The sequence below is a fragment of the Zootermopsis nevadensis genome, unplaced genomic scaffold, assembly GCF_977971745.1.
Source record: "Zootermopsis nevadensis isolate Lab colony 2312 unplaced genomic scaffold, Znev_1.0 Znev_ptg000057l, whole genome shotgun sequence".
Taxonomy (NCBI): domain Eukaryota; kingdom Metazoa; phylum Arthropoda; class Insecta; order Blattodea; family Termopsidae; genus Zootermopsis; species Zootermopsis nevadensis.
The window spans coordinates 642,563-661,652 of NW_028259188.1; the positions used below are offsets into that span (position 1 = coordinate 642,563).

At 45.8% G+C, this 19,090-nt stretch overlaps 1 protein-coding gene across 1 annotated transcript in view; it reads right to left on the reverse strand.

Annotated features, from left to right (window-relative positions):
• ko (Stork-head domain-containing protein knockout) overlaps positions 1–19,090 on the reverse strand; it is an 82,062-nt gene that overhangs the window by 9,588 nt on the left and 53,384 nt on the right. Inside the window, exons 4-5 of the mRNA XM_087361405.1 lie at positions 7,636–7,853; positions 4,852–5,086 (exon numbers count right to left, since the gene is read on the reverse strand). Of these exons, the coding sequence (XP_087217531.1) occupies positions 4,852–5,086; positions 7,636–7,853 (453 nt within the window). The remainder of the gene's footprint in view (positions 1–4,851; positions 5,087–7,635; positions 7,854–19,090) is intronic.

Here is a 19,090-nt window from a genome sequence, read left to right on the forward strand (position 1 = left end):
GCATTAACGCAGTCCACCTAAGATCACGTGATGTGCACAGCACAGAACACACACAAAACTTGGAAAGTAATAAATATTCTGCCCTGGTCCGAACACCGGTCTTTATAGAGAATAAAACACGGGGTACCAACATAACAGACCAAGATCGCCAACACAAAACTCCGCTGTGCCTGCGCGCGTGAACGTTTTCTGTCGTCACGCGCTGTCAAGAGGGTTGCATAAACGTGCCTGCAGGCTCGTGACAATTTTGTCAATCGCGACGCTCCGGATAAATGGATTTTGGTAACTGTAGTCACATTTCTGGTCTTTTGCTGACTTTTAATTATTGTTCACAAAGCATTAAATGATACAAGGAAAAATTGAATAATGAATTGGAAAGGCTGTGGAAGCCAAGGTCCTGGGAGACTGCTTCACATTCAGGAGGTCCGAGGTTCAAACCTCGGTCTACAGACAAATGACACTGAAGTTGTCCACTGCTGTCCTCTGTCGATGTCGGGGCAGTTCCTTAAATTAGACCATGGTCGCTTCCTATCAGATCCTTACCATTTCATTAATAATTTTATCATCTGATGCTATGTTACAGTAGTTAATTAAAATGAAATAAAATTAAAATAAGTCAAATTGAGCTACGTGTTATAATGTGCACGGCATGAATCTCAAATGGCAGGAAAATGGAATATTAAGGCTGCATTTTAATTGGGCAATCGGAGTTCCCCACTCCTCGTAGAATTTCATCAGAAGAACTCGGTGGGCGAAGTCTCCTACTCAACTGTAATCGGGACCATGCGCCACTCAATCTTTTCGTCCGTGGATGGTCTTGTTTTCTGCTTGCCTCTGTCAAAGCCGCCGACTGGAATCAGCCAAGAGTTGGCGGACTCGTCAAACCGGCGGCCATCATTACACTAACCACGGACACCAGGCCCCATGAAAATGAAGACCACTCGATGTATTTAGGGGTTAGGTTCTCTTCAGTCGCTGTCCCAGGTTCAGAGTCAGGAACGGTAGGGCCATGAACACTACGAAGGTCATATGAAGTACAATCTTCATTCGGGAAAAATTCAGATTTGTAGGTGTACTATCCTAACCTAACCAATCGTAACCTAACCAAATGAAACCAAATGTAACCTAACCCAACCTGACCAATCGTAACCTAACCAAATGAAACCAAATGTAACCTAACCCAACCTGACCAATCGTAACCTAACCAAATGAAACCAAATGTAACCTAACCCAACCTGACCAATCGTAACCTAACCAAATGTAACCTAACCCAACCTGACCAATCGTAACCTAACCAATTGAAACCAAATGTAACCTAACCCAACCTGACCAATCGTAACCTAACCAAATGAAACCAAATGTAACCTAACCCAACCTGACCAATCGTAACCTAACCAAATTAAACCAAATGTAACCTAACCCAACCTGACCAATCGTAACCTAACCAAATGAAACCAAATGTAACCTAACCCAACCTGACCAATCGTAACCTAACCAAATGTAACCTAACCCAACCTGACCAATCGTAACCTAACCAAATGAAACCAAATGTAACCTAACCAAATCAAACCAAACGTAACCTAACCAAATTAAACCGAATGTAACCTAACCCATCCTAACCAAACGTAACCTAATCAAACCAAACGTAACCTAACCTAACAAAATTAAACCGAATGTAACCTAATCCAACCTAAATAATCGTAACCTAACCCAACCTAACCAAACGTAACCTAATCAAACCAAACGTACCCTAACCAACCGTAACCTAATCAAACCAAACGTAACCTAACCTAACAAAATTAAACCGAATGTAACCTAATCCAACCATAATTCAGCATCTTAAACAGAAATGTCCCTTGTGTCACCTCACACGGGGAATTAGAAATACATAAAAGAGATAACTTCAAGTAGCCCAATCTTCATACCAAGTGCACTCAGAAAATCACAAGAGGTGACAAGACACAGACGACACACGTTTGTTTCCTTATAGAATTAAGTCGCCTTACAATACAAACTCTCGACTCGACTCGACTCGACTCAGAGTGTGGTTATCGAAGGGGGACGGGGTTTTCCGTGGTTTTCGTCAGTTCCTACGGGAAATGATCTGAACTCACCGCTTCCTTCCGAATCCTTTCACATTCATGGCACATTTATCATCGTGTGATTCGGCGCCAACTCTAACCTAACCTAACTTAACCTCGGATATTGACAGTGACGTTAATTGAAACAGATATCCCCCCCCTCCGAAAATGGATAATGTACGCGGTAATTTCTTAAAGTCTTGGCCTTTGCTGTGGGAACAAATGCTTCTTTCTTGTCAGGATGTGGAATCAAACCGCGCTAAAGAAAGCGACCTTTCGATGTGACACGTCAACACAGACGGAAGACGACGACGTGGGAACCTGCACGTGGAGGAAACATCACGCAATCACTTTTACTCGCACTGAATTAGCGGAACCTACCACAACTTTCACTACACATGATCGCAATTTGAGCGGCTCCGTGGGGGGTCACAGTCCTTCATACTTCCAGTTAACAAAGTTTCCGTTTCATCAACTCTTCTTCACAAAGGCCCATCTGAAGGACGACTCTGCGTCCATTCGTGTCCCACGTTCGAATCTCGTCAGGTCCCACTTCTCCGGAAGAAATATTACTTTTCAGGACATCGCGTCTGGAATACCGACTTCACAGAGATGCAACCTGGATCTACGAGTGTAACTACTACGAGGTGCGATCGGAAAGTTTCCAGACTGTGTCAATAGAGGGCGAACCGGATGTAGTACGAGCATCTGCCGCTTGGGGGTGCGGCCTACATTCATAGTGAATCAGTGTGCCAGCCGGCATCATCGAATTAGCATTTGTTTCTTAGTTACGGGCGTTTTGGTAGTGCATTACACCGACCCTCCTGCGATTTCGGAATGGCGTGTGTGCATCAAATTTTGCCAAAGACTCGCCAAAACGGCTACGGAAACCTATGAAATGCTAAAGCAAGCATTTGGGGAGTCCGCAAACTTTTGTGTGGCATTCACGTTTTAAAAATGGCCGAACCTCTGTCGATGATGACGAGCGTTCTGGACGACCATCTTCGAGCACAACGCCCGAAAATGTTACGAAGATCGACGTCGTACCATCAACGACTTGTGCGACATTGTTGGGATAGGCTATGGGACCTGTCAGCTGATTCTAAAGGACGACGCATCCTGTCTGAGGACCAGAAGCAGAATCGACTTCTCGTTTGTCAGGAGCTCAAAGATCTTGCAAGAACCGACCCCAACTTCCTTTCTAAGCTCCGTGTGACTTCTTCCTCTTCCCAAAGATGAAAATTCAGCTAAAGGGAAGGAGATTTGAGACGATAGAAGAGATTCAGGCAGAATCGCAGATGGTGCTTGACAGGCTGACAAAGAAAGATTTCCAGGGATGCTTCCAGGCTTGGCAGCGGCGCTGGGATCGTTGTGTTCACTCCCAGGGGAACTACTTCGAGGGTGATGGATGAATTTAATACCTGAGATAAGTGTACGGGTTGTTATACGCGCAGTCTGGAAACTTTCCGATCGCACCTCGTAAATGTAAAGACCAGAGGTCGGGTTCACTGCCTAGAAGTTTTTATTTCACGAGAAGAATTATTTTGTTAAGAAGTGAACAGAACTCTGTGACCATGGAAGATGGTCTGCAGACACGGTGGGCAGCTGCGACTATGTTCAGTAATCAGTCGCGGACAGCTGACAAGGGGGGTTGTCGGGACCCATCGACACTTCACAGTAAAATAAAAGGAAACGTTACGAAACGTCAGATACTAATTCTTTGGCGCAAATCGAAAAGTGGACACGAGATTTGGAACTTTGAAAGTTCTGTCACGATGAGGAATTTGCTCTGGACACCGTCCACTGGGAAGCTCTTATGAACACGGCAACTATCAGCTTTTCGGGAATGACAGCACGGTCAGACCAGAGCCATTGCAAAGTTACTTAGAAAGTGAACAGACTGAAATGCAGACAAGGAGCCCTGGGTCGTTTAACGGCGTTTTGCTTACTGTGAAATGTAGATGTTGTGTACCTCACACATGTAAGTTCAAAGGAGACCCCCCCTCTCTCTCTATCTCTCTCCTTTACAACAAACAACAAAGAAAGGCCAGCGTCTGCCTGTAAACATTGTCTCGCGACAGTGATTTCTCTGTGTCTGGCTTCGCAAACAATTCTTCTTCAGCTGCTGTTGCAAGTTTAAGTTATTTTAATTTTTTATAACGATTACGAAAACTTTGCGATTCCGACTGAAAATGCGAACATCTGATGCTGAATCACGTGTCCTCACACTGATCAGAATGAAGGTCACTGATTTGTGGGATGTTGCAAAAATTAACCAGTGTTACAGAGAGACGATTACTGCCTTCATCATCGGGGTGGCACCATTATCACGCAGCCAATCCACTCTTTTAGGGGCGCCGATTCAAATCCTCGATTTTCATAAAATCTGATATTGGGAGGTCTTATTTAATTTTCTGGTTACGAGGTTAAATGTCAAAGAACTGGAAAGAAATCTTAGCAAAGCCTCGCAAATCACGCTGTTTGAAGATTTCTGCTGGTGTCTGATGTAGACACTTGAGTGCTCGGTTCGTGCAGGGCATCGATATTATTCAACTTTTAACTGCGTCTTACCCGAAGGAAATGACCACAAATTCTAACTAAAATCACAAAATGTGAACAAATTTTTGGGAATTTAAAACCTCCGACATGAAGATTATTTCTGGAGGCTCGTCTTTTGGATCAGAGCAATTTCCGAGTTCTGTTTCCTTTGATACGAATTACAGCAAATTCTCAGGCAGTGCCTTCCCAATCCCTGTCCTCCACGACTCACCCCCGCAAATGACGTCGGCCAGGTTCGTCTGCACCGCCTGGTGAGTCACGTCTCCGTCGCGGATAGTCTGCATTTCTCCGTGCACGTAGGCCAAAGCCTCCTCCGTGGACATCAGCATCGGACGAGAGGAGTCATCAGGAGCTGCGGTGCGACTGTGGCGCCTCTGGTGACCGGACGAGTCGCGTCGCCTCTTCTCTGGAGTGACCACGAAGTAGCCCTGCGAGGTCTGGTACACCTGCAGCACGGGGGGGCCTTGCCTCAGTGGACATGAAACTTCGAGGTACGCGGGGACGGGTCATGGAAGACCGAGGCCCAGCGTCGTCCCCGTTTTACGCACACTCGTACATGAAGACTGAAAGGTTGAGGAGGGAAGAGACGAGAACGGACGACGAAATGGGAGAAGAAAATATTTTAAAAAATATATGAAATTTTACATGAGGAAGTTAGGAGGGGACTAATTTCCGGAAATACTCGCTACTACTCAGTTCAAAATATTTTGGCTTCCGGTCTGATTTCTAAGAACCTGAAAATTAAAGTATACAAAACAATAATCTTGCCTGTTGTTTTGTATGGGTGCGAAACATGGTCTCTCACTCAGAGGGAGGAACACAGATTGCAGGTGTTTGAGAATCGAGTGTTGAGGAGGATATTTGGGCCTAGGAGAGAAGACGATGGGGCATGGAGAAAACTGCATGATGATGAGCTTAAAAATCTGTACTCCTCCCCCAATATTGTCAGGGTGATTAAGTCGAGAAGAATGAGATGGGCGGGACATGTAGCGCGCATGGATGGGACAAGAGGTGTGCACCGGGTATTGGTTGGGAAGCCTGAGGGGAAGAGACCTCTGGGGAGACCTAGACATAGATGGGAGGATAATGTCAGGCGGGATCTATGGGAGATAGGAGTTGAAGGAGACTGGATTTTGTTGGCCCAGGACAGGGTCCGGTGGAGGGCTTTGGTTAGTTCGGTGATGAACCTTCGGGTTTCATAAGCCATCTGGTTGGTTGGGTCCACTATTTGGGAAGCCTGAGGGGAAGAGACCTCTGGGGAGACCTAGACGTAGATGGGAGGATAATGTCAGGCGAGATCTATGGGAGATAAGAGTTGAAGGAGACTGGATTTTGTTGGCCCAGGACAGGGTCCGGTGGAGGGCTTTGGTTAGTTCGGTGATGAACCTTCGGGTTTCATAAGCCATCTGGTTGGTTGGGTCCACTATTTGGGAAGCCTGAGGGGAAGAGACCTCTGGGGAGACCTAGACGTAGATGGGAGGATAATCTCAGGCGGGATCTATGGGAGATAGGAGTTGAAGGAGACTGGATTTTGTTGGCCCAGGACAGGGTCCGGTGGAGGGCTTTGGTTAGTTCGGTGATGAACCTTCGGGTTTCATAAGCCATCTGGTTGGTTGGGTCCACTATTTGGGAAGCCTGAGGGGAAGAGACCTCTGGGGAGACCTAGACGTAGATGGGAGGATAATCTCAGGCGGGATCTATGGGAGATAGGAGTTGAAGGAGACTGGATTTTGTTGGCCCAGGACAGGGTCCGGTGGAGGGCTTTGGTTAGTTCGGTGATGAACCTTCGGGTTTCATAAGCCATCTGGTTGGTTGGGTCCACTATTTGGGAAGCCTGAGGGGAAGAGACCTCTGGGGAGACCTAGACGTAGATGGGAGGATAATGTCAGGCGAGATCTATGGGAGATAAGAGTTGAAGGAGACTGGATTTTGTTGGCCCAGGACAGGGTCCGGTGGAGGGCTTTGGTTAGTTCGGTGATGAACCTTCGGGTTTCATAAGCCATCTGGTTGGTTGGGTCCACTATTTGGGAAGCCTGAGGGGAAGAGACCTCTGGGGAGACCTAGACGTAGATGGGAGGATAATCTCAGGCGGGATCTATGGGAGATAGGAGTTGAAGGAGACTGGATTTTGTTGGCCCAGGACAGGGTCCGGTGGAGGGCTTTGGTTAGTTCGGTGATGAACCTTCGGGTTTCATAAGCCATCTGGTTGGTTGGGTCCACTATTTGGGAAGCCTGAGGGGAAGAGACCTCTGGGGAGACCTAGACGTAGATGGGAGGATAATCTCAGGCGGGATCTATGGGAGATAGGAGTTGAAGGAGACTGGATTTTGTTGGCCCAGGACAGGGTCCGGTGGAGGGCTTTGGTTAGTTCGGTGATGAACCCTCGGGTTCCGTAAGCCATCTGGTTGGTTGGGTCCACTATTTGGGAAGCCTGAGGGGAAGAGACCGCTGGGGAGACCTAGACGTAGATGGGAGGATAATGTCAGGCGAGATCTATGGGAGAAAGGAGTTGAAGGAGACTGGATTTTGTTGGCCCAGGACAGGGTCCGGTGGAGGGCTTTGGTTAATTCGGTGATGAACCTTCGGGTTCGGTAAGCCATCTAGTTGGTTATATGAAATTTCACTAACCATTCGCCGAGTGGGCGTTACTAACAATTTTTCCGTAACTTCAGTTTGATACGTCCACCGTTTGTATTTGTTGCGCTGCATTAGGCAACACACACACTGAACTGCGTTTTGTGCCAGAAAATCGGCTTTTCATTTCTCTACTAGTATTCATTTCGTATTTTTGAAAAGTGTTGAAAACTGCTTAAGTCTAATCTTACAGACTAACAGTCTAACTCACAGCGCAAGTAATATATACACTGCTCTCAGATATTTGGCATTCTCATGGCTGTGCAAATGTCGATGATTGCCTTCGGTCCTGAAGATGGAGGCAGTATATTCCTCCGAAGCGCTGGTACCCACGAAATCTTACCATACAACAAACGTTTACCTTCCTTTCGGCCATCAGCTTCGCTAGGGCGTCGTACACGATTTCCTGAGACGGCCGCTGAATATCGGGGAAGGCGACGTGGAGCGCGGACCGGATGCGCTCGAGGACCGCGGCCTGCCCCGATGACGTCAGGTCCAGGATCACCCAACACAGGGCTTCAGGCAGCGGGGTGAACTGGCCCTGGGGCAGAGGTTGCACCAGACAGTCCTCCACGTCGCCTGCACACACACACACACACAGTGAGCGAGAATTCGGTGACATCCGGTGACTGCAGCATCCCAGCGCCTCGTTCCAACCCTCGGTTCCTTCACGTGTGCTGCATGCTCAGCCCATCCTATACTATTTATGTAAATGACTTGTCTTCTGGGAGGCAGAAATCAACCGAGGTGATTACTGCCTCCATAATCAACTCATCGTCCTGACGATGGAAGCAGCAAATACCTCTGAAACGTAGGTTAATTTCTGCCAGACTACATAGCCCAACCTTGTAGAAGACAGTCATAAAAAACTGATCATTTCACATCGACCTGAATGTTTCAGCTATAACTGACCTCAGAAGTGACTACGACATTCGTAAAGAACGCCCGAGAATGCCGAATTCTTTAGCTGTCGTAATGATCAATACGTCAGACAGAAGAGTAAAGAGTTTTGTTGATGTCGATATGGACATCTTTGGGGGTTTATTGATCTGCACGCCACTGCACTCAGTCGCCCACTGGTGCCCCTAGGACTAGACAGAACCGCAGATCAAGGGCTCGCGCGTATCTGTCGTTAAAGACGCGAATTCCGGGCGCCTGCGTCATAATCAGTCCGCAGCCCGCACGAATTCAGTGTCCAGGGACCAACCAAAGCCACTCGGCTGCTTACCGAGGACGGTTTGAATTCGGTTGTTCCCCAACGCCTCCGAGACATTTTCTGCGAGTCTGTAGGAACGAGAAAGGCAGAGTCCTTCTTCATAAGCTGACAGTCGCTCAGCTAGACTTCACTCGGCACAACAACCCAGAAGACAGTCATCTTCATATTAGCCGCCCTGAGAACCTGAAATCTCACCAGCAAGATCTCTTTCCTACACGCGTCTGGACCAAACACTTATTATTTCCACGAGTTTCGGTGACACACACTTCACACGCCAGAGGGACTACCCATTGTCCCCCGTTCTTAATTATGTCCAGGAAGGCAAATTGCTTCAAGTCTAAAAATCCCGAACGTCCGTACCGGGGACCAAACCGCGTTCCCCAAGGAACAAGGCAGTCGTGAGAAGATCACGCCCATTTTAAGGGAAACAGAGGTTCATCACCGCGTTCACAACAGCGCGCAAACTGGTCCCTGTCTTAAACCACACGAATCCAGTACAAACCCTCACGCCTTATTTACGATACATTTTAATATTATCCTCCGGTCTACGCCTACCTCTCCTCCTTGGCATTACGCTTGACTGACTTTGTCAAACGACCACTCGCTGAATCACTATAGATTTGGACGTCGTCGAATGAGAAAAGATAGGAAATTGACGGAAGTGGCCGTGGCCGATTTTGCGTTGCCATGACAGCATTGCTTCCTAAAAATGCTACGCACGATTTAGGACGGGTGACCACCGAGTGCGACTGTTTGCCGAGATTTTCGAAATTACGAATTGGGGTCGGGTTTTCCTAAGCAGCGTTGGTGAAATACGTCGTCTGTATGCGTTCAACAGACTGTGAATATCTTTAAAAAAAAAAAAAAAAAAAAAAGTGTTTTGCAAGGACGAAAGAAAGTTCTGGCTCGGTCCTAAGACAGTGAACGACTTACGACACCCGCTTTCATTCAGTCTCTCAACTTACGCAACGCAGTGGCTGGCCGTTTCTGCGTCCGTTTGCGACGACGCACGAAATTCCCCAGAACCTAACCAAATTTATTCAAAATTTCTTTTCCCACGTCTTCGAGTTTCTCCGACTAAAACTGTGCATGCTACACGCTCCATCCCATCATTCTTGAATATGACCGTCTTCTACGCCATTGCGCCGTGTACTTTCGTACGAGTTTGCTGCTTCCATCATCAGGGCGACGGGGCCATATATCACAGAGGACAACCACGTTCACACTCGCCGCATTCAGATTAAAAATCTTATCTTCTGTGTCCGATTAATCGCGCAGGAGAATTTATAAAACTTACGAAGTTACAGGTTAAATAAATAATGCTCAATCGAAAAATGGACTATGTAGTTAATACAGCGACACACAAAGCTTTTGTTGCTGGCAGCGACTGTACGACGGGCTGTCTACAGACAGGGGATGCTTGATGATGTGGGAGGATCAGGGGGAAAAATCAGTGGGACCGCCCCCTTTAGAGGGGGCGAAAGGGTCCCGATGAATCAGAAGTAAAGTCCATCTTACGATGACAGTCGCTCAGCTGGTCAATCAAATTCCCCGAATTTTATGGAAGCCGAGGGCTGTCCAACCGTGTTCGCGAGAGCGTGCCACCGGGCACCAATTTTGTCCACCCCGTCTCTTTAAGATTAATTTCAAGAGCCACGGTGGTCTAGCGGTTAGAACGCTGGCCTTGTAATCCTGGGGTCTCGGGTTCGATTCCCGGCGGTGCCCGAATTTATAACTTGTGTTGGGCAAGGCCGTGGTCTAGGCAACACGGAGTTTTCCTCCGTGGCATCCCAACAATTACTCCATTCACACACAGAAGAAGGCAATGGCAAACCACTTCTGGATCATCTGCCAAGAACGTATATGAACAGGTCCCAGTCCGAGAAAAGGATGGAAGGATCCTCTTCATATGGACCTGTCGTCAGACAGAACACTAAATAAATAAATAAATAAAATCATCCTCCATATACATGTGTGGGGCTGCCATTTAGTTTCATTACCTCGGAATTCCAATTAAAATTTCGCCAGCATTTGTCATTTCTCTCCCGTTACGTTCGCCTGTCGACGCTGAATTCATGACAATTTACGAAAAAAAGATTCTCACTCAAATTTCTCCAACTTACTCTGTCCGACGCCCGGAAATTTTTTTACCAAACCCCCCCTCAGTATAAACAGGGCATTTTCCTTTGTTTAGTAATTAAAAAACATGCGACGTTTCGGAGGCGTTTTCAGCCTCCATCAGCACAATCAAACCAGTTGTGTCCACTGGAAAAGTGTCATCTCAACTCCGGAACATTTTCGAATCTACCCAACTGATTCAGACTGCGTTACTCTACCGATGATAGAAACAGAACCAGCTTCCGAAACGTCGTGCGTTTTTAAATAAACAGACTCAAAAAAAAAAGTTACAGACAGAGCTTCGTCGGAAACGTCTACACAAACCCTCCAAGCGCTTTCCAATCAATTCCTGAGGCTGTCGCGAAGTTCAACGCCCACATAAAACATCACGAATGAAGAGAGAGAGAATTCGGACACTAGAAAGTGTTCTTATAAGTGTTCAGGTGATTCCAGACAAGCCTAGTCGCAACAGCTTCTGCGAAGACTTGTCACAACGCGACCACCACATGTTACACGTTGCGACTGCGATTTGCGTCTCGTGACACAACACCGCGTAAGAGGTGTTCCGACCCCACACAAACGCTTCTGAGGAATAATTACACGAACGCTTACAAGTGCAAAGAAGTTACCGAAGGTCCTTACAGAGACACTGCTCTCCGCCTGAAAATAATCGATACCAATACCATCTCGAGGGAAAAATGGAGTAATCGAGAAAAGTCGAACGTTGTTCCGTTAAAGTCGACAATGGGAGGAAACTTACTAAAACCTGTAGTCACATTCCTGCCTTTGTTCGTAACAAACACTGCACGAAGACCTAAATCCATTTCTCGGTGTAAATATTTACAGAAAACCAGACGTGTTTCGGGCATTCGAACATCTAATCAGCAGTCAGCAACAAACAAGAGCCAACTTCTAACTTCTGACGTCACCCAGAGACAGTTACAACGCGAATAATTCTGAATGGTTGCGGTACGCGGACAATACCAGACTCGTTTAACCATGTACAGTAAGTGGTTAACTACACGAACCACCTGCGTTAACAATCAGTAACTCAGCATTTGTGTGTTTCTTATAATTCTCACTGCAAACAGCGATTACTTCCTTAAACAGCGTTAACCAGTTGATCTTTGTAACGGTGAAGAGATGTGTTTACTTCGCGGTACGGACTGGATTCTTAAATGCTATTTAGACGAGCTTCGGCTTCGAAGGGTTAATTATTTATCAGAATAAAAATCTATTATTTCCTTAAACAGCGTTAACCAGTTGATCTTTATGAGGCGTTGTGTTTTCTTCGCGGTACGGACCGAATTCTTAAATGCTATTTAGACGAGCTTCGGCTTCGAAGGGTTAATTAATTATCAGAATAAACAGCTATTATTTCCTTAAACAGCGTTAACCAGTTGATCTTTGTAATGGTGAGGCGTCGTGTTTTCTTCGCGGTACGGACTGGATTCTTAAATGCTATTTAGACGAGCTTCGGCTTCGAACTCAGGAAAATTAGACATAGCGATAACGAAATTAAACAGAGCAATAGGCCTTCTGGAACCCTGGTTTCGGAGATGGAGAATTCAGATCAACATTGACAAGTGCACCACAACCGTGTTTTCAAAACGTTTACGCGACTATCGCTGCAATGTTCCCACCGTAAAATTTTTTAATAAAACCATAGCTTTTACCTCCGAAACCAAATATCTGGGTGTCACTCTAGATTCCAAATTGACGTACAAGGCCCACATATCATCCATTCTCCGTACAGCTAACTTCAGACTGAGGCAACTATTTCCTTTACTCAATAAATCCTCCAGAATGGATGTTAATTTATCGTTAATGATCTATAAATCACTCCTCCGGTCCATACTGACATATGCCTCCCCCGCCTGGGGCTACGCTGCTAACACTCATTTACAAAAACTTCAGACATTTCAGAACAAAGTCCTCAGAATAATAACCAAATTGCCAAGGGTTACTCCAATCAGTACCCTACACGAACAGACCGGAATGCCGTTGATCAAGAATTACATTAAAGGATTAGCGAATAGGCTATACTTGAAATCGGCCATCAGCTACAACAGTCAAATTCAAGAGCTAGGACAGTACGATCCCAGCATTGACAAATACCTCCGCCCCCGAGCCCTTCTTGCGAGGTGACCCAACCCGCGAAATCCTCCAATCCTTTTGCTCAATAAACGGTCAGAGGATTGCCTCTGTAGTACATTGTTCTGTAACATTAGCCCAACAGCACACCTTAAAATTCCTTCACCTCCTGCATAAACGCAGCTAAACCTCGGCTTTTCTTTTGTAGCCCCCACTACAGTGCACCACCAGCCCGTTATAGGTACCCCGGAGAGTCCAGTCCATAGGCGGTCACATCGACCACTCCCCTACGCTGGACCGACCGCGAACCAACAAACACAAGACGACCACGGCAAGAAAATGGAAAAATGATTTATGGAATATGGATTGAAACTTTTGTAATTGGATAAGCAACGAGCCAAGTTGGTCGTTTCTTATCCAAAACATATCTTTGTAAAAATGAAAAGAAAAAAAAAATGTATCAGTTTTTAATAAAGGAAGCGCACGGACAGAGGCTACCGTTAGGGCTCGCGATTTTAAATGCCGGACTGCTGGCTAGAAGTCAGCAGCACGCATCCGGAAGGTCCTGCGACCGGCCAACTCGACCAAGGTTTTCCGTGGTTTTCCTCGGTACTAGAGCAAATGCTGAGTTGGTACCCAAACTCCACGTTGCTCTGCATGCCTCCCATGCAGCCCTCTCAGAGTAATATCAAAATTCCGCTCTATAGTAGCCCCCCCCCCCAAAAATTAACGTAAATTATTCCTAACGCCACCCCCAAGGCCAATATCAAAATTCAAAATTAACGCAAAGACCCGAATCAACTCCCCCCTACCCTATTTCTTACCCCATCCTGTCTCCTAAATCCCTTGTCCACACTAAACTTATTCATACCAGAAGGACGAGCGGGCACTGCCTGGGAACCTTCGTAGCCCACAACCAACATTATACCCCTCCCCCATTTATTGCAGTAGTGCCTATCGCTACTCCCCCCACTTTCTCTCTTCTCTCTCTCTCTTTTTTCGGCTTCGAAGGGTTAATTAATTATCAGAATAAACAGCGATTATTTCCTTAAACAGCGTTAACCAGTTGATCTTTGTAATGGTGAGGCGTCGTGTTTTCTTCGCGGTACGGACTGGATTCTTAAATGCTATTTAGACGAGCTTCGGCTTCGAAGGGTTAATGAATTAGCAGAATAAACAGCGATTATTTCCTTCAACAGCGTTAACCAGTTGATCTTTGTAATGGTGAGGCATTGTGTTTTCTTCGCGGTACGGACTGGATTCTTAAATGCTATTTAGACGAGCTTCGGCTTCGAAGGGTTAATTAATTATCAGAATAAACAGCGATTATTTCCTTAAACAGCGTTAACCAGTTGATCTTTGTAATGGTGAAGAGTTGTGTTTACTTCGCGGTACGGACTGGATTCTTAAATGCTATTTAGACGAGCTTCGGCTTCGAAGGGTTAATGAATTAGCAGAATAAACAGCGATTATTTCCTTCAACAGCGTTAACCAGTTGATCTTTGTAATGGTGAGGCATTGTGTTTTCTTCGCGGTACGGACTGGATTCTTAAATGCTATTTAGACGAGCTTCGGCTTCGAAGGGTTAATTAATTATCAGAATAAACAGCGATTATTTCCTTAAACAGCGTTAACCAGTTGATCTTTGTAATGGTGAGGCGTCGTGTTTTCTTCGCGGTACGGACTGGATTCTTAAATGCTATTTAGACGAGCTTCGGCTTCGAAGGGTTAATGAATTAGCAGAATAAACAGCGATTATTTCCTTCAACAGCGTTAACCAGTTGATCTTTGTAATGGTGAGGCATTGTGTTTTCTTCGCGGTACGGACTGGATTCTTAAATGATATTTAGACGAGCTTCGGCTTCGAAGGGTTAATTAATTATCAGAATAAACAGCGATTATTTCCTTAAACAGCGTTAACCAGTTGATCTTTGTAATGGTGAGGCGTCGTGTTTTCTTCGCGGTACGGACTGGATTCTTAAATGCTATTTAGACGAGCTTCGGCTTCGAAGGGTTAATGAATTAGCAGAATAAACAGCGATTATTTCCTTCAACAGCGTTAACCAGTTGATCTTTGTAATGGTGAGGCATTGTGTTTTCTTCGCGGTACGGACTGGATTCTTAAATGCTATTTAGACGAGCTTCGGCTTCGAAGGGTTAATTAATTATCAGAATAAACAGCGATTATTTCCTTAAACAGCGTTAACCAGTTGATCTTTGTAATGGTGAAGAGTTGTGTTTACTTCGCGGTACGGACTGGATTCTTAAATAATATTTACATGCGTAACGTGGCGTAGAGGACACCAACGGAATACTGGAACACTCCAAAGAGGACGCCCTTAAATTTTTATTTAAAGCGGAACTGAAACAAAATTCGGCAAAATTTCGTATTAACGGAGCCGCTAGAGAAAAACAAAAACATTTATGAAGCCACTTTTCATTACACAGACTATACATGGACCCTAGGGACACTTGCAGATCAATAAACACTACATCATAGTCCTGTCACGTCCTTCACAGGGATGCCAACAGCACGACAAGAATGAGACGCAAACGAAGGGCTGGAAATATTGCCAGCACTTGTCCTTGCCTTCTGCAGTGAACTGCGCATGCGTGAGACAGCGAGCCGTAACTCAAGAACCGCACTAAGGACGGCCACTTCGTTTAGTTAAAACTGTGGACACGGAGAAGTATCAGGGTAATTACGAGCTACAAAGACGCAGTAAGAAACGAACGAATTGTAGAAACACTCAAAACAAGGCACGTATTAAAAAATCACTGCGACGGAAATGTTCGCCGCTCGGAAGGAAGACATGCTCTCAACTGGGGCACTGAGCTGTTCCCACGCCCAAGTCTGGGTTCCATTACAGTGACCACGGCACATGGACCCATCATGCTCCACGACAACACGGCCGGTTTTCAGCAGAGGCCGTCCGCCGAGGAATTAAAAGATTTTTATTCCGACAATTAATTAACCCTTCGAAGCCGAAGCTCGTCTAAATAGCATTTAAGAATCCAGTCCGTACCGCGAAGAAAACACAACGCCTCACCGTTACGAAGATCAACTGGTTAACGCTGTTTAAGGAAATAATAGATTTTTATTCTGATAATTAATTAACCCTTCGAAGCCGAAGCTCGTCTAAATAGCATTTAAGAATCCAGTCCGTACCGCGAAGAAAACACAACGCCTCACCATTACAAAGATCAATTGGTTAACGCTGTTTAAGGAAATAATCGCTGTTTATTCTGATAATTAATTAACCCTTCGAAGCCGAAGCTCGTCTAAATAGCATTTAAGAATCCAGTCCGTACCGCGAAGAAAACACCACGCCTTACCATTACAAAGATCAACTGGTTAACGCTGTTTCAGGAAATAATAGATTTTTATTCTGATAATTAATTAACCCTTCGAAGCCGAAGTTGGTCGGGCAACAAAGACGAACGTGATTTTCTAAGTCGCCATCCGAACATCCGGAGACAAGGACTGATGACAGGGTCAGACCCCAAGTCTCCGAAACGTCGCCCTTCAATTAAATCAGGACCTAGGACATGCCCATAAAATCTGTTAATTTAATAATACGCCATCGTAACAAACCTTGAGATTTAAGTCACATCCGAATTGTTTGCTGATGACGTTTGGCATGATAAGATCACATCACATGTGGAAGGAAGCGGCCGTGATCGACGTAAACCACGAGAAACCGCAGTCACGACGTGCGGGCCCTTCAGCAACTGTCAGCTTCTCCGGTCGGCGAGGGAACTTGATGTTCGTCTTGAAGACAAATGTCACAGAGTCTTCTGGTGAGTTGCGCCCAACGACGTTTCGGAGTTTCTTACTTCCTCCATCATCAGGGCGGTCGCGTAACACCCCAGAAGACCTGAGGACCTGAAAAGTCACTCGATGTTCGGATAACTACCAATGAGGCTGTAACAAGGTCCCACGAGCCGTGGCCTGTCTGAAGGATGGTGACATTGGTGAAGTACACACGATTAATGGTACTGTGTCACTGACGTCATCTTTAATATTTTACGTGTCTCAAGATGTCGTCCCGGCAGCCATTATTACGATCAGTTGTGGTGGTCAGTCGCCAATCGCGCCATGTTTCAGAGGTCCTTGGTTAACCCGCGCGGCCAACTTGAAGTAGTTTTTTTCTCCATATTTGGGAATGTAGAACGAGGGCGACTCTGGTAAGTGGAGACACCGCGTGAGTGTTCACTCTGCCCGTCCATGGCAGCTGATTAACAGCGCACTGTTACAGTCCTCTTGCACTCATCGTGCATGAACCAGCGACTAAGATTGCCCTCTCGACGTGATTATAAAAAATGTAGTCGTTTCGGACAAATTGTGTTAACAGATCACTCAATTCGCAATGCATGTGATTTATCTTTCACTGAGCGACTATCAGCGGCTTTAGTCCGTCATCATCTTATCTCCACACAAGGTCAGCCGGGCTGAGCCAACCAAACGACCAATCGCCCTTCAAAGCGAATAAAAGGTTCAACTTTCCTTCCTGTCTTTCAAGATACTTAACGACGCACGTAATAAACTAACTTTGACACAAGCACAAACAAGTTTTGGACTGCCACGATACTCTGTTGCAACAGACTCATTAGCAATCTTTAATAAAAGAAATTAACCCTTCGAAGCCGAAGAGAGAGAGAGAAAGAGGAAATTGGTGGGGGAGAAGTGAGAGACACTTCGATATCTGGGGGGGGGGGGGAGAAAGAGCATCTTATAGCTAGAAGGTCCCCAGGCAATGCCCGCTCGTCCTTCTGTTAAGGATAAAGTAAGAGTGAAGGCGTTAGTGTGATGATTGGCATAAAAGACGGAATTTTTGAAATTTTGTATTAGCGAAAGCTGAGGCTATTAATTTGGAAGTTTAGGACATAATTTAGAAGTTCCTACTGAGGGGAGGGGGGTAAATTTTGACGGCGTTAAGGGGTGGTAAATTTTGATTAATTTAAATCGGGAGGGCTGCATGAGAAGCTTGCAGTGGCAACTTGGAACTTGGGAACCATCTCAGCATTTGCTTGAAGACAGAGGAAAACCTGTGTCGAGATGGCCTTGAAGCCGAAACTCGTCTAAATAGCATTTAAGAATTCGGTCCGTACCGCGAAGAAAACACAACGCCCCACAACTGGTTAACTCCGTTTAAGGAAATAATCGCTGTAGACCCACAAACAGAAACTGTAGATTTACGAGTATATGGTACATATAGTTACCACACTGGGTCTTCAAAGTGTTGACAGGGCTACAAACCGACGGTCAAGGTGCACGGGGTGGAGAACAGGGGTCCTCGCCCCAGCGGTTATAGGATTATTTCAGTCTCGTGTTCAGACCGGCGTATCCAATGGACACCGGGGAGGGGGGGGGGCCTCTTTCTCCAGGGTAAAGAGGCCGGGGCGTGAAGCTGGCCAAGTGTCGAGTTTAAGAATGCGTGGACCTGTATCCCCCGCCACATAAATATTCATGACGTAATTCCTAATAAGGAACAAGGGCAAACGTACGTTTACTTGTACATTATAATCATTAGTCGATGACCGTGGTTAAGACACGAGGTTAAATAAATACATAAATCGTGTCCTCGCAATTTTGGCACAAGGCTCGTGGAGTCCGAATTCGTGGTCACGAGGGGTTCGACTGAAGTCCGATCAATCAGACGTAAGAATTAAGAGCATAACGCTCCCTAAATTTTCAGTACTCTTAAGTAACGTTTCGACTTGTATGGATTCTTTATCACAACCGCAGAATCGTCAAGGATTACCGAGTCCTCGCCTGAAATGTTTTAAATTCTAATTACGAAAATTAATTCAGAGGTTTCCAGAAAAAAAAATACATACATTACATAGACGGTTTACTTGTTTAACTTACGAAGTCTATCACTAACAAAAGTGATCTCTTTTAGGGCGGGTAATATTGGCCTCGCTGCACGAACCACGTTCGTCGGCTACGAACGTTCCCATGAGGTTTTGTAGGCCAGCGCCAAGACAACGCGTCATATTTCACACGACCTCTGGACTGACCACTGCCAAGGTCATCGCCACGCGTGACCTTGCTACTACCTCGTCCTCTTTCCGCAGGGCCACGAACAACTGTTCCTCCGTCCCGCTGAGGTCAACGCGACATTCTGCTTAAAATCGTACCAACCTCTCTTCGATTTCACCGGCAATGGCACGCATTCTTACGTCGGTCAAAAACGAAACACGATCGCTACAACATAAGCAAATAAGGGTATCGGGGCGCCTACGGTGGAGTCGGGGCGGTTTCGTGCTGTCTCGTATCGCCGTGAAGATGTTTCAACGTTCAATTTAAAATAAAAAAAGAATTCATAAATGTTGTACTTTCATTACGATTTGCAAATATAATCTCTGTTCAGCACAAAAGAAG